This window comes from Lepisosteus oculatus, chromosome 2 (assembly GCF_040954835.1).
Source record: "Lepisosteus oculatus isolate fLepOcu1 chromosome 2, fLepOcu1.hap2, whole genome shotgun sequence".
Lineage (NCBI taxonomy): Eukaryota > Metazoa > Chordata > Actinopteri > Semionotiformes > Lepisosteidae > Lepisosteus > Lepisosteus oculatus.
In genome coordinates, this window is record NC_090697.1 from 48,470,535 (window position 1) to 48,487,323 (window position 16,789).

Below are 16,789 nucleotides of genomic sequence, written 5' to 3' on the forward strand. Positions count from 1 at the left end.
CACAGATTTCATGGGGATATCCTGGCATATTTCACTCATATGCATCACTGTGGGGTTTGAATACCAGCATATAAAGATGGGAGGACAGCTTTAGCTCTGCTTAGCAGATAATGTGCGCAGTTGTTCCTGCTTCTGCACAAATTAGGTAGTTAACGAACCCCAGTGACTGCAAATGAAAATATGTGATTTAGACGTTTAGAAGGTTTCATGTAAGGGCAAATGCACATCAGTAGTGAACAACTGAAAGTACATGGGGCAACTGCGTGTCTGAGACAGGACAGGGTTAGTTTCTAATGGGGGTAACAGAAGACAAAGGTGAAGCTGAAAGAATTGAGATGTAATTACTGGCATTACACACAGGTGCACAGAACAGATCCCCTCATGAGGGCTCCATGTAACCCATCTTTCACCAGAAAAACGTTTGCCTTATTAGGGTGCACTAATCATCTGACATTAGTGGTTTGCGATTGTGTAAACGCACTTTGTGAACAACAACAATAATAATATTAAATAGATCCCATGTGTTTTGTGTGTGGTGCTCAGCTTATCAGTTCTTGCACGGAGACAAAGCCAAACTTATTAATAACATGGAAGGAATTTCAAATCGAGAGGGTTCTTTACAGGGTTCATGAGTATTGCCTCATTTGTGCCGAGACGGCCATGGACATTTCATTAAAGACTGCTCCCAGACTCCTGGCACAAACTGATACATTGATCCCATTCTTTACCTAGCAGCAGGTATACAGTATCACTTTGCAACTTACAACTGGCAGCCCACTGAAGCTCAGCAGGTGTGTGCCTGGTCAGTACCTGGATGGGAGACCTTCTGGGAAAAACTAAGGTTGCTGCTGGACGAGGTGTTAGTGGGGCCCGGACGGGGGGTTTACCCTGTGGTCTGTGTGGGTCCTAATGCTCCAGTATAGTATGGACGGGGACACTATACTGTAAACAGGCGCCGTCCTTCGGATGAGAGGTAAAAACCAAGATCCTGACATTTTGTAATCATAAAAAATCCCATGATGTTTCTCAAAAAGAGTAAGGATGTAACTCCGGTGTCCTGGCCAAATTGACCCCTGGCCTTTACAAATCATGGCCTCCTAACAATTCCCATTTATGAATTCGCTTCATCACTCTGTTCTCCTCCCCACTGATAGCTGATGTGTGGTGAGCGTTCTGGCGCACTATGGCTGCGTCGCATCATCAAGGTGGGGCTGTACCTGGTGGTGGAGGGGAATTACCTGTAAAGAGCTGTAAAGTGGAGTGTCTAGAAAAGCTACATAAGTGTAACAATAATCATCATCATCATCATCTAGGCATAGTGGAGGTTAACAACACATTCTGAATTTCTTTGACACACTGTCCTTCTGGCAATTACTTTGAAATTGTTATGAATGTTTTTCTTAATGTAATGATCTTGAAAAAGATTGAGTTTCATAATGCACAGGTAGTGGCTTGATCTAATTAAGGTCTCCTTTGTTCATTAAAATCTCTCAAGAAAAACCTTCAAGAATGCCTAAAATTGTAGAGATTAATTAAATAAGACATACTTTTAGAATTTTCCTCTTTAATGTAAAGCACACGTAACTGACATGTAAAACCATGCGATCTTACTGGTTCACAGTTTACTTTCTATCATTTCACACTGATAATTTTATTTCAGGTATAGAACATGTGACAGTACAGCATTACCAATCAGAAGACCACTCTGGCAAGTTCAAACATCACCTAAAACAAATGAAAGAAATTATATAAGAAAACTTGTCACTGGATCATGACACTCATTTTGTTGTGTTTTTAATAAGTAGAAGCATTAAAGTACAGCTGCACAAGGCTGTAGATCACATTTGTGTTAAACCTGAATTCTAACCCTAAACAACTATGCACTGAAATCATGATTCAGGACAAACAGAGGTAACTGCAAAATGTGAGGAAATATTGCTCCTAGGCCAGATGATAATGAACAAAAACCTGATACCTACAGTGTTAGTTGTATATTTAGGCATGAAACTATAAATGAAAAATGACAGGTTAACACAGTTATTTGTCTGTGAAAACTACAGTATAATGTGCTTCGATGTTTTATTTGTTATGGCTATGATCACAAAGCAGAACACGGTGCCCACATATTGTTTCACAATCATTTGTTAATACCCATTTTGGCAACTCTCACCTCAATCGTGATCAGAATTACGATCATCCACTCCAGACGCAGGCCGTGTTTCTCACTCAGGTGGTTCCTCATGAGATCAGTCAGCTCAGTGCAGTGCTGCAGCTTCTCGTTCATCACCTGGAAGCGACACGGAGACATCACTGTTGACCACACTTGTTCACTAAGACCATGCCAAAGCAGGAACATCTCACAGAACACACAGGCGGGCACCTGCAGCTCCAGAACACACAATTAACCTCAAGAAAGTTGCAGTTGCACTATTTTACCTAAAAACCTTTCTGGAAGGTCTGACTAAAAGGTGTGAAGTCATAATCCCACAGATGGGAGTGTCACACTACTGGCTCCTCAGCCAAGCACAGACACCCAGTGTCTGAGCCTGCAGTTGCTCTTGTACTGTTCAGGATTACTATTGCAACAACACATCATCATTAGGGTAAAAATAACCTCTCTCAAGTGGGTTTATAAGACATTCATATGTTTGATTTCAAGCATAACTGGAATCAGGGGAAAATGCTGCTGAATTCCAATCACATTTGAGTTTGGCACCTTTCTTATCAAGAATTATCCTTCTTGTCCTTTTCTTTAAAAATATCAAATAAAACAAACATAGAATTACTTAATCTAATACAAATGTTACCAGCCACAGACCTGCATATTTCATCCTTGCTACTGTATTTTTAGTGCACTGCATTCTTAGACATACACTGTGGAAGGAGCCATGGAGCCACCAAGTGATATACAACTTAATTAGAAGACATGAAACCCCAGCCATATCACCCTGAACCTCACATCTTGGAACACATTGAAGATAAGCAGGTGTGAGCCTGGTCAGTACCTGGATGAGAGACCTGGAAAAAACTAAGGTTGCTGCTGGAAGAGGTGTTAATGGAGCCAGCAAGTGGTGCTTACCATGTAGTCTGTGTGGGTTCTAATGCCCCACTTAGGTGATGGGGACACTGTACTATAAAAAGGCGCTGTCTCTCTGTGGGCATTGAAAATCCCAGGGCTTTGCTTGAAAAGAGTAGGGGGTAGATTTTACCCTGGCACCCTGGCCAGATTTCCCATTGGCCTTTACCAATCATGGCCTCCTAATAATTCCCATCTATGAATTGAATTCATCACTGTGTTCTCCTCCCCACTGACAGTTAATATGTGGCGAGTGTACTGGTGCACTACGGCTGCTGTCGCATCATCCAGGTGGGTGCTGCAAATTGGTGGTGGTGGTGAGGAGTCTTTGAGTAGAAAAGTGCTACATAAGTGTAAGGAATTGTTATTACACAGTTTATAGAATATATAAAGACAACAGTGATGAACAGTGATATGCTGTTCTGGTAGTGTGCTTGAAATGATATAATTTTAAATGTGGTCTAAATTATTTTTAAAAATGCAAGGAAGGGATTTAACGAGCCATATGAAAACTCTGCCACAAGTATGTTTTCATCAGTAGCATTCTGTTTACCCTGTGCGTTTCAAAGCCAAAGTCACAGTTCTAAAGAACTAAAGTTCTAAAGAATTCCTTCACGTGATACACATTCCACTACCTTGACTCTGCGGTTGATGCTAAGGAACTGACAAGTCTTGTCATAGAGCTGTTCAAGGTTTTCTCGGTCCCAGTAGAAATCAGGGGTGATAAGCAGATCAGAGCTCAGGTTAATACGGTGCCTACAAACCAAAACAAACAAAATATGATACCAAACATAGATGCATTCCTGTACCCACATGGTGCAGAATAGTACTTAATAGTCTGAAACTGTCCTTTTCCAATTTAGTCAACGATAATGCACTTTGCGTCATATTTCAAGGATACTGTATCTTCACTCACAATTCTGTCAATCTTTTAGCATGCTGAATTTGATATGGCATCAGAAAGCTAAAAAAGGGGCCATATATTTAACACATATTTAACATGGCACATTGCCCACTGAATTTGCAGCTTAGCCTTGGTTACACCATGTTCTTTGTTGAAGGTTCCAGGTGTTATTATCACTGCACTACTGTGATTTTATCATACTGCAAATCTTTCCAAGGGAACTCACAGGAGCATTTCCTTATTCCAATAAAAGGAATAGAAATGCTACACAAATAAGCAGTTTAAAATAGCATAAGTGGGTTGTAACATTCAATCAGAGTGACTTAAAACTGAAGGATATGACAGTCTTTAAAATGGCATGTGGATGTATTTATTATAAATGGAAGGAATACATAGAAACCATTTATTCAAAAGATGAGTAATCTCTCAAGCATTTAGTCTAGTTTCTAAGAAGGCTGTCCATCCAATCAGTCAATTGAAGTCACTTTGTAATCCGGTGTCAACTCTACAGAATAATTTTTATTTCAGATATTCATTGCAAATGTGTGTGTATATTAGGGATTCTAACAATTTTAGAAATAAAAGATGGCAAAAGAGGACAAATAACACTTTTCACTTGTATTGTATACAATACACTGGCAACACAAGCGAACATCAGTCATCTAAAGACAATAAAAATGCTTTACCTTAGTGCAAACAGTTCTCCGATTTTTTGCATGACTTCTGCCCGAGAAAGTTTGACCCTTTTTCCCGATTTCAACATCTGTTTTTATACAAATACAAACAGTGAAATTGACCATGTGTACTGTGAATATATGTACTGCCCTGCAGCAGAAAGACATGGGCCAGAGCACACAAGTGGAAACATGTGAAAGTGCATTCGAACAGGGGGCGCATTTTACGCAATAGGTTGTGGGAGTGTGGAACAGGCTACTTGGCCATGTTGTTGAAGTCGAAACCAGGGCTTCTTTTAAGTAACAGCCAGCAGAGATCTCTAGATCACTAAGCTGCTAAGTGGGAAATGGGTCAAGTGAACCAAATGGCCTTCCATCATTTGTAACTTTTATCGTGTTCTAAAGATATGCAATGACATATTTCTTTTGAGACAGTTAAAACAAGCACGGTGAGACAGTTTTATCAGAAAACCTGAGGTCTGTGATAAAAAAAATATAGTTTTAAATATCACTTGATACGGTGCTCTTGACACTGTCGATGTTACAAGTTACAATACTTTTAAATATTTTTTGTAAGCACCGAGTTGAATTGCAGTTATTTAAAATTAGTGCAACAGATATACTTGACTGCACCGTCTGAATCCTTGTGTGTCAAAAGACAGCAGTTTCATTTAAGGGCGTAAAAAGAGCCAGAGTTAAGTCTGGACATCCCCTGTAAAACGAGGCATACCACGGGGTCACTGAAGTGCAACAGAGCAGATCACTGCACAGAAATTCACCTCGAGAGTAGTGAATTCAAGTACCTGCAATAATGAGCACTTCAGTGGAGAGCTGCGATACTTTCACTCTGCTGTCTCAGACACTTTAAGGGTTGCAGAAATCCCAAGTTTCACAAAATGATGTGGTAGCTGGTGAAATGTATTTGCACAATTACTGTCTTGACCTCATGGTACCTACTCTTTCTTATTAGGTGTGCTGTAGACCAAATGCAGTACAATATTTAGAGACAGATTTTGCATCTTTATTTTCTATTTCACTTTGGAGAGCTGGTGTCTTTAAAAAAAAGAATAAAAACAATCCCATTTAAAACCCTGTGTTTTATTCTGCTGCTGTCTTCTTTCCTTTTCTATGGTTCCTAAAACCAATCCTCAATGTAAAGAACAACTTAATTACTATTTACATTAGAATTTCAATGGTTTACATTGGTGTGGTCATACAAAGGTATGCAAATAAATGTAAAAGCAGTAAATGGGCTGACAGAAGAGCAGCATTCTTTCTCTGACCTGATGCCTAATTTCATTCAAATTGTCCCTGCAGGGTCTCCCATGTGGCCCAACCAGTAAAAGACCTGAGTGCAGGTTGAGCTCTGAGATCGCAGGTTTGAGCTTGGGTCACGCCACAGGCTGACTCTGACCCAGATTTTCCCAGAAGCAGCACACACTCAGCTGAACCCACCAAGAGCAGGGTGGGATTTGTCAGTTAGAGTTCCTTTGTCTCTCGACGAAACAGCAACAACTGTGGCCTCCCCCATGAAGGCACAGAGTGTTGTCGATGCACTGAACCCCCGGTACAGGGTTGTGGAGCCTATGATGTATCAAAAGACGAGTGGTTTAATGGTTGGTGTGTCTGTGGAGTCTGCCTATACTTTCTCATTCTCCCCTGTGTGCGGCTGCAGGGTTTGTAGCTGGGAGCCACAACATGCAAAACTCCCAGAATGGGTGGGTATAACAAAACAAACTGATGTTTCAAAATTTATAACGGAAACAAGACAAAGTATTGTCCCTGTATTTAGAATGTGTTTCTCCCCCTGAGTTCACCTGCTGTACGGTGTCAAACCCATAGAGAATCACAAAGAAATTAATTATTTTTTTCCTAGAACCAAAAAGAGGGACTCTCTAACATGAGTTTGAAAATCAAGCAAATATACAGTATTTGATAGACTATTCGCCTGTCATTTGTGTGTTAAGGTCCTGTCAAACAAAATCAAATTTCTAGCTAGAAGCCTCTTACAACAAAAATCAGACACATTTAGATCCTCTAGAACTAGTATATCCAAATGTTTTGTTCCAAAAAACTTTGATAATTAGTTCAATATACAACCAATTGCACATAAATACAGTATATATTTTTGAAACACAATGTTCTTGATTTGAACCACCAACCACACATAAAACTGTTTAAGCTGGTGTGGGAAGTTGTCCTCCTTCAGTGGAGTGGGTAACAGTCATGGAATAATGTCTAGCCCTAGGTTACAGAAGCCCGTCTCGGCTGGGGAAACCTTCCACCTCTGCAGGAGAGCGCTGGAACCTAGCAACCAGTTCTGGTTCCCATGGTGATCATTTTTCGCCTAACTGAAAAAAAAATTGAAGCAACATTTTGGATTCACTGGGATCCCTTCACTGTAGTGCTGGCTCTAAAGTATCATAGGCACTAAGCAATAGTGCTGTATTAACATACTGGCTTGTTAATATATTTTTTTAAAAAGCAAAACCAAATAAAAATTACCAAAAGAACTGGATTCAGCAAACTCTTAATTTTTTTCTCCCAAGGCTCAATGTTACGCAAGATTTCTTTCAGAAATAAAAACGTTTACAAATGAAATGGGACACTCAGCCTATATACAATAGTTCATTTTGTTATTTAGGAAATAACTGATCCTAGCATCTCATTGTCTTTTTTTGGGGAGAAGCCAGGGCATCAGCTTCAATACCATGGCTTAGTAGCTTACTCTAGGCCTCTATAACCTTCGGTGTAAAAAATACCTTCTGTTCTCAATTTTAAATTTACTGTACTGTTGTTTGCCCTTATGCTCTTCAGGTAAATTTTTCAATGATTCTAAAGTGGAACACTGTATTTATCTTTCTGTGCCTTTAAGGATTTTGACTACTTGAATTTGGTTGCCTCATAGTATTCTTTGTTTAAAATTAAAAAGCCATGGTCTAAAAAAAAATTGTAGGATACTCCTTTAAACCTAGGACTGTATTTGGTTGTTCAATTTTGGAATGATTCTAGAACTGCAATATCTTTTATTGTATTGCCATGACCAAAATATACACAGAAAATCTTACTAATGTATCGTATGTTTCTAACATAAACTTTTTCGATTTAAGATCTATACTTTTAACTACATAACACAGCTTTCTGTTTATTTTTTAATATGATTTCCCTTCCATTCAGCATCTAGAAGATGAAAATGATGTATCCAAATAAACACCAGTCTTTTTCTTAACTTAACTCCTTAAACTTCTTGATTCCCATTTTCTTTAGAACGACAGAATGTTTTTAAGTGTCGATTTTAAAAACTGTGTTCACAAAGCAGATTTAAAGAATAGACTGTGGTGATTTTTATGTTAAAATGTGCTAGTTATTACAGTTAAAATGTTGATAATAAGCAGTACAACATGAATATTTTATTTTATAATACTGCATACATTAAGGGGTTCCCAACACATTCCCAGATTATGGGTTAAACTGACAACTCAGAAATTATCAGGCCCCTGGTATGTATTGCTAACTGTGGAGGGGTGCTGGGTACTACCCAGCTTTGTTAAGTGAATTTAGTCATGACAGACCTCCCAGGACTCCAGCTGGAAACCAAATTGGGAGTAGACACACCTGACAATATGTAGTGTTTCATGGTGCTCTTTCAGTCTGATAGGCTGGCACAAGGATAGCTTCAGCTTTGTCTGCCCCCCAAATCTTAAATTTAGAATTGCCAGTTCTTTTATATGATATAATGATCCATAGAGTCATCAATTTTATCTTTACACCTTAGCTCTCAGTAACATCCCACTTGGTATTGGAAGAGAGTGAGAATCAGGATGTGCAGATGAATTCCTCTGACATTCCAAACCACTGAGCTGTTCATCTTTAGACACAATTTAAGATCTGCAGTGTCTTCAAAGGTATCACCTCACAAGCCTGCATGTACTCAGGAAGTTATAGGGGTCACTGCATTGCAGAGAGATGACAGAGCCCTGACCAGATAATCCCCACCCTACCTCTGGCTGTGCTGCCACTGGGAGAATGCCACCTGTCACTTTTGAAGTGACCTCGGATCAAACCTGCACTGTCTAAATCACAGAGTCAAAACAGTGAGTCACAGTGAATCACAGTGTCTAAGAATTAATTCCTTTACTATTTGAGAATGCCATGAGCTAATGAATCCACTTCTATGTTATTCTGCTTAATTCAGCATTATAATAAAGAACACTGAATGCTTGTATCCCCGTAGGAATTTATGACATTATCCACATTCTGGATGAGATCACTGGATCTATCATTGCTAGCAAGCACATGAGCTACATGGGGCAAATGGCTTCCTCGTGTTTATTAATCTTTTTTAATGTTCTTATGTGTGTGGGTTTTCACCATCTTACCTCTGGAATTGACTGAATAGATTCCACAAAGTTATCCAGAGATACCTCCCAGATTGCCAACTTTACTGTAGTAAACAACAGACAAGTAAAATCACATAAGTTACTTGAAACAAACACAGAAAAAAAACATAGGCACAAGCAGATACTTAAATCGGATAATTATTCTGATGAGCTCACTTTCATAGTTTGTGCATGCTTTATAATACATTCTTAGAATTACTTCACAGCTTCCACTTCAACTCAATTTTTGGTATTCAAGATTAATAGCTAAATGGCCACTTTCTAGTATGATTATTTCTTTAATCAAATCAAAAACTGTGACTGTCAAGAAGGAAAAAGTTGAATATCAAAAGGCACAAATTGTTATTAAGCTATCACAGCTTTAAACGTAATATTTTCAAGCCCTTCAAAAGCAGCAGCTAAGAGCACCCAAAATCTAAAGAATGCATTTCCAATTTTCATGTCCTCTAGGGCAGCTGTTTCTGTATTTCTCTGATACAGTGGCTTAGCATCTCCATGGTAACAGTACCACTGAGCCACAAGAGATACCCAAGGACACCGACAGATTTGAACACCCCTAGGGTTAGGCCTAATTCCAAGCAAATCCATTAGGCAAAACAGACTTGAGCTGATGAAAATGGAGCCCCCAGGTGGAAATTCTGTGCACTCACCCCCTAATATATAGTACTAGAAAAACACTGAACTGTGTTAAATAATAGGTGGCGTTAATCAAACTACACACAATCAGTAAGTTTAAGTTCTATCACTTCTTTAATATCTATAAAAGATGTGTGAAGGATGTGTGCATAATCAAGCCACCAAGAAAAATACAGAACAGAGATTTGCTCACGATGTTTAATGTACAGTATCAGACTTGATAATCGTATTAGGCCGTATTCCAATTCCCTAAAAAAAAAACCAGCATCTATTTCATCCTGTTAGAGGACTAGATAAATAAAACACATTACTTGTCAAATACTGCTGCAAAAACATCATGAGTATACATTACTTGGCTTAATCTAGAAAAATGCACTGCATATCATACATATTATAGATATTACAGATACTGTAAGATTAATAGGAATTCATGCACATCTATACTCTGTAGCTCTTCTAGTGATCCAGAATACGAACGTGAAACCATTTTTTGAAAATCATAAAGTGGTAGTTTTTTTTAGTACATTAACTTTAAAACATGCAAAAATCTGAATTTAACAATTGTGATGTGTTTTAGGGGTAGTGCAGTGGTTCAGTGGTTAGCATTGTGGGCTTGCAGTGCAAATCTTGGGGGGCTATCTGCATGTGGGTTTTCTCTGAGATCTCCATTTTCTTTCCACAGTCCAAACACATACTTTATTGGCCGTATACAATTTCTTGCACTAGGAATTTGTCTTTTCGCATACCCCAGCTTGCTCTCCATGAGACACACAGACAGGGAGAGAGAAGCTTGGAGTCAGAGCGCAGGTTCAGCCATTTATATAGGACCTGTGGAGCAGCTGGGGTTAAGGGCCCAACGGAGTAAGATTCCTCTGCCGGCCGCGGGATTTGAACCGGCAACCTTCCAGCCACAGGTGCAGATCCTTAGCCACAGTGCCACTGCTGGTAAGTTAACTGGCCCTGGTGTGACTGAGTGCATGTCCTGCAATGGACTGGCATCCCAGCCAGGTGTACCCTGCCTTGCGCCCATTGCTTGCCAGATTATGCTCCAGCTGCTCTGCGACCATGTACTGGATAAAACGGTTAGAAAATGAATGGATGATGTGTTTTAGGTGGTTCACTGTGGTTCATGACAGCTCTTGAGATGTCCCAGCGACGGGAGTCATTCCTGCTTTTTTCTTGTACATAACAGTGTTTCCCAACTCTGGTCCTGTGGGAACACTCTGTCTGTCCATTTTCATTCCAGCTGAGCTCTGCATCTCCAGTGTTAACTGATGACCTAACTTATCAGCTTGCTTGTTTAGTCTTTTATTTAACTCAACTTCAAGAGTACCATTTCCAACAACATCAGCCCACAGAACTTAACAGAGCCTCCCTGCAACCTTGCCATTATTTCTGACTAAACAGTTCTTAGTAGTTGATCATTTGAGGATGAACAGACACAGGTATGAATGACCTGGTATCGGACGCTCCCACAATGAGTGATTTCTCCTTCTGCAGAATAACTTACATTTCAGAAAGTAGACCTGAATGAGGGCAGTTCTGAAATCAGAGACTGGTTAAGGTTGATGCCAATTACAAATCCCATTTAACCTTTTAAGAAACGAAAGTGTATACAAGTGTGCTTCAAAAAGAAACCTGAAATCCATTAGCCTGTGATTAAGAACGTATCTGGAGCAAAAAACAGAAGACACAGTGTTCCTGCAGCCCCAGGGCTGGGAACCACTGGCACATGACAACAATGTACAAAGCAAATAAGGAACTTTGATCCTTATTTTCTGGGTAGGCAAGATGTTTGATCTGCTGCACATTAATTAGGTTAAAAAGAATGGTCCTTCAACTAGAGAAAGTTGAAAATGCACTTAAATGCAAAGAAGGGCAATAAGAAATCAAGATTCCAGTACTGGAAAAACAAATGAGTTTATCTTACCTGATAATGAGAGTGCATTGGAAAATGCAAACTTTTCCAAAACTACTTGTTCAAGATCTAGCTCTGAGTTTAGCAAGATATTCCCATGATGCAACTTTGAGCTTCCTCTGAAAAAACAAGGACAGCGATATACAGCACAAGATATGAAAAAGAATGCTTTTACCTTAAAGGATTTTTTATATCAAACACTGATTGAGTCAGTTTCAGAAGGAAAACTGAGCAACATGTACTTCATAAGAGAGGTCTATATGAAGACTAAACAGATTAAAGGTAAAATAATTATTTATCTGAAGTGGCACCTAATGAACCACTTCTCAAAAATTTTTCAAACAGCTTAGGATTTTCTTCTAAAACGTGCAAGATGCATTGCTACAAAAGCCAATAAAGAAGTCCCTTATGAGAATTTGGTACCACTGAAAAGCAAATAAAACAAAATACAGGTTATTGTGTATTTTGTTCACATTTTAGCAGGCTTATGTGCTAGAGGCAGTACCAGCTGAAATTTCAAATACTTTTTGAAACAAAAGTAAAAACATGTACTAGTATTTTCTACATACTTTTCCAGATTTTTTACAGTCCGAATGCAAAAGGACACATTTATTACAGTGACTTGCAAAAGTATTCACAGTTGTCATATTTTGTTACTGTAAAGTAGTTTGCAATCATTTGCAACTATCATTTGTGACACTTTGAAGAAGCAATAAATATTAGTTATATACACAACCAACTCCACACAATTCAAAGCACCAAAACAAAAAGAAAACAGCGAACAGAATTAATATGAAACAAAAATTGAAAAGTTCCCTTTGCTGTGACATCTCACACAGTAAGGTGAGTGGCCACTTTCTGTGTGCAATAATAGTGGTTCTCAGGATCTCAGAATAAGTTATTACCTGAAATACAAGACAAAGTATTTTTCCATAGTATTGATCCTGAACTCCACACTAAGATACAGTGTATTCTATATTCTAAAGTGAAGACATTAATTCACAGAACACATAGGAAATACTTCTTATGTGTGAAGGTTTATTTTTTAAATAAAAAGACTGTATAGCTTGAACGTTATACATAGCACACTGATATCAAAAAAAGAAGAAAAAGACTTGTTTACTTTGTCTAATTGAATTAGAAGAAGATATTCAAACCTACTCCCCAATTGTGTAGTTGATCTCTTCATTCTCCCAGTGAACTAGTGCTACTTCGTATGGCTGGATCTCATGATTCTCCAGGATTCTCATAACATGTTTCATCTAGGAAACAAGAACTACTGTTTTCAGGAGTCACATGTGAGGGTAAAAACGAAACCCCCTGATGACTCTACCAAAATAAACAATCGAAGAGTATTCTACATAGTATTCTAGCAAGAATGAAGTACTTACAATTTAGCTATGTATAGTTTGACTTTGCTTTAGTATTACATTTAAATCTTAAAAATCTTGCAAAACATCCAGTGGCGCCTTACAAATCCAAGCAGGCAAGTTATGAAACCAAATGTTAAACAAGACAACTTAACAAATTCTATACTGTTATGAACAAAAATGAAACTCAATGACATATGTTCAAGGTGTATGCTCTTAGACCTGGAATAGTGTTTCTCTAATAAGAAACAAATGCAAGTGTCTTTATACAAAATATGATGTTATCCTCTGTGTAGACTGGATTGTTCCATTCATTTTCAAAATAAAACAGATTTAACCAAACTGATTATCCCAGTGAACAAAATGGATCAAGTAAACAACAATTATCAATATTTTAGTGGCCTTTTGATCAGCTTCACAAAAAATTGATAAACAAAAACGATTGCATCAGTAATCAGGTGTCTCCAAGGCTTCTCGTCATACACACCGTCTTATCTTCCACATTCCAGAAGACGACAGAGCCCTCCCTGTGCCAGAAGAAATATACTCATTGTCAGCAACGGATTCCATGGAAGTGCAGGGCTTCATTACAACATAAGAGTGCCAGAAAAAATACACAAAAATTCCGCTTCATTAACACAGCTGGGCAGTTTGTTCCAGTCCCCCATGAAAGAAGTAAAGAAATGCTTTATGATTTCAATCCTAAATGCACATCTTCTTGGCTTCCTCAAGTCTTAGTTTCAATATCAGTCCTGGGGAACATCCTTACAAATGACTGCTTCTTTGAACTAAAACAACAATGCAACCAAAGCTGTACACAATATTCTAAATAAGATCTTACCAATGCATTGAATAATTGTAACCTGGCTTTCTTTGACCATTTATTCATTAATGACAGTGAAGGTAGGGTGCACCTATCTGATCAGGCAAGCAGATTACCACAGAGAATGTAGCAGGGAGTTCTCTCTCAGTTGTATCAGGCAACATTTCTGTTGCAAAGGAAAGCATGTCTCCTTGAAAATCTGTTTGCAAAAGTTCTACTTACCTGAAGAAAAAGATCATTGCTTGGTCATTTGGTTTTGAAGCCATTTCTGTACCAACGACTAGGACATTTGCAGCATCTAGGATAAATATTAAGAAAGATGAGATAGAAACATACACAACAAAATGAACATTAAAGAAACAAGCCTGTAATTTTTTCCCTATAAATGTTATACAATGAAAACATACAGTGCTTGCAATGCAACTTCTACTGCACAACCCCCTGTATCAGAATGCTAAGATTTTAAGATGATCCTGATTTTAACTCCATATAAAATAATCACTTTAATTTACATGACTTGTTGACAGGCAGATTTAGCATTATGATTTTATAACATTCTATCTTTTTTGATGAAACGAAGCAGATATTGGAAAAGAATGTTTGTAACACGAACACAACCTTCAAACGATTCTGAATTGTATCTGAGTTGACAAAAACAAGGATGATACACATTTAAAACAAAAATCACATGTACATTTAAATGTATTTTTAAAACCTGTGTTAAAAAACACTTTCAGTTACAACAAGTAAGACTGTCCAAGCAACAGCTAATGTCAGAACTGAATTATACTGAGACCTTTGAATTTAAAACAGGTGTCAACAGCAGTATCAAGCAACATGCACAGTAAAAGCCTTTAAAAATTGTGAATCAGAGGGAAGCACAGTTTGAACCTTGCTCTTTAAAAAAAGAAATATACAGTGGATACTGTGCATGATGTATTAAACATATTTATCTTTTACATTATCTCATCTGCATAAAACACAATTTTTAACTCAATATGTGAACACCTTTCACTCCAAACATAGAGGAAAATAGCAAAATGGTTGTACAATTAATTTTGACAGCAAGGCACTGTCAGTCTCTCCAGGAATTTGGTCTAAAAGACTAATATGTCTATTGCTCTAAAAACGTACCTCTCGGCAAGTCTGTAATTTCAGCATATCCATGGGATATCAGGTCATGGCACAATGTCGGCAAGTGATACTGGTCTGCTGTTGCATAAGCAATGCACTGCATCACACCCTGTGCAGAAATCAAAATAAGAAAGTCAATTACAGTTATGAGTGATTGTTGAGTACTTGAATGAAAACGAAATAAATCAGTGCACTTTGAGAGAAAAAAAGTGTATTTTGACATGGCACTGCAAACATTCATGAATTGGGATTCAATGCATTTTGCAGAGGACTGAATTCCCTCCCTCTCTGAGGCCTAGGTCAATGTCAGATGTCAGGGCCTGAGACAGGTACCTTGTCTTCCTGTGGGGGCTGGTTGGTTCTGGATGGCTGTTTGGTCCTTGGTCCCTTGGGTGGCCTTTTTCCAGGCAGGCCTCCCTGTTTTGTTATAGGGCTGGTGGCGGTAGTCGACAGAATCCGCCTCTGCATTCCCAAGGGGAAAGGGAATGCTTCCCGTGTATTCGAAACACCAACGAAGAGGTTCCCATAAGTAAAAGCACTACTTGATTGCAAACTGCAGTTAATGGAAATACTGGAATAACCACTGTGGTTATTGTTTTTCTTGAAAGAATTTAAAATAATTCCCTCACTCAGGGGTGTCTTGTTGAAGCTCAAGGGACTTTGCCGACTCTCCGGCCGTCGAATGAAAAGATTTGCGGTGCGGCTGGCCGAGAGGAACCTACTGAAATGCCTGTTTTCAGGAAACTGCTGGAGCCTCCGCAGAATTCCGGAGAGCCGTAGAACCATTGTTTACCTACACGGAAGGGGAAGAGCGTGGGAACAAGAATTGTACGATTCCGTCCGTAAAAAAATCAGGCAGCATTGTAAAGGACTATGATTGTAAAATGGTTCACAAACTTTTTCTCCACCTATTCTGGAAGAAATTGATTGAAGCACTTAGATGATCTGTTCTTGTTGATGTTAGTGTTATAGTACCTATAGAAATGTAGTACTATAGTGCTTGACCACAATATCTTTTAACAAAACGAAGTGCAGTGGTTACAGATCAAATATAACTGTTGTACTACAACTTGTAGCACTGGGTTACCTTTTCATTTCTCCGGGATACTTCACGTTATATCTGTAGCTACTAACACTGCCTGTCTACATTGTTTCATATCGCAATCACATAACGCAAGGTAACGTGATAAACTGGGAATCAAATTGAAATAACGTCACGGTCAACAAAAACAAGTGGGATCGATATTTAAAACAAGCGAATATCAGTTCATCTGAATATGAATTACATGATTTACAGGAAAGAAAACAGTTGAGTATGAACATCGATTTCACGCTAAATAATGTTACGGTCATAGTGATCATGACATTAATGATAGTTTTTTGTTATCAGAAACGATTATACATTTGTTGATACATATTTTTAATCCAAAAAGCAATGCATATTATTTATATGTAAGTAAGCACTGCGAGAGGCCCCTTCACATTTTCTCAGAAGAATTACCTCATCCAGCCACTCTGACCTTGAATCACACACAATTCCAGTGCTTCTAAAACAGAATAAATGCTATTACTACGCAATTCTTAGTACATTTCAAGCTGCAACTATGGTCTATGCTATCCTTCGAAAACGTGAAGAGCTCATTCATACATTTCAAAACCTCTCATTTTAAATTACCTTTACAATTAACTTACAGTTAACATAAATACTTCATTGTTTGGGAAAAATACCTGTTAATTCCCCAAAGTAATATAAAAGATTGGCTGACACAACGTTTTAGGAGATACTTTCGGAGCTGCATTCCCAGTTTTTAAGAAGACTACATAACTCGTCCAGTATTTCTTCGGGTTGCTCAA

The 16,789-nt window shown here is 38.4% G+C and overlaps 1 protein-coding gene across 3 annotated transcripts; it reads right to left on the minus strand.

Annotated features, from left to right (window-relative positions):
- Positions 1-1,547: 1,547 nt before the first annotated feature.
- Positions 1,548-16,786, minus strand: rmnd1 (required for meiotic nuclear division 1 homolog). Of its 3 annotated transcripts, XM_015349210.2 has the most exons (13): positions 16,664-16,786; positions 16,437-16,482; positions 15,269-15,728; positions 14,936-15,044; positions 14,024-14,099; positions 13,466-13,505; positions 12,770-12,870; positions 11,621-11,727; positions 9,034-9,098; positions 4,667-4,743; positions 3,712-3,832; positions 2,171-2,287; positions 1,548-1,725 (listed from the first exon to the last, which is right to left on the minus strand). In XM_015349210.2, the coding sequence occupies exons 3-13, from the start codon at positions 15,719-15,721 to the stop codon at positions 1,693-1,695; spliced, it is 1,299 nt and encodes a 432-aa protein (XP_015204696.1). In that variant the 5' UTR covers positions 15,722-15,728; positions 16,437-16,482; positions 16,664-16,786; the 3' UTR covers positions 1,548-1,692. The 3 variants fall into 3 exon arrangements, with proteins under 3 accessions (XP_015204696.1, XP_006625909.2, XP_015204688.1); XM_006625846.3 differs by lacking the exon at positions 16,437-16,482; XM_015349202.2 differs by lacking the exon at positions 16,437-16,482 and having other exon boundaries at positions 16,628-16,786.
- Between the last annotated feature and the right edge of the window lie 3 nt (positions 16,787-16,789).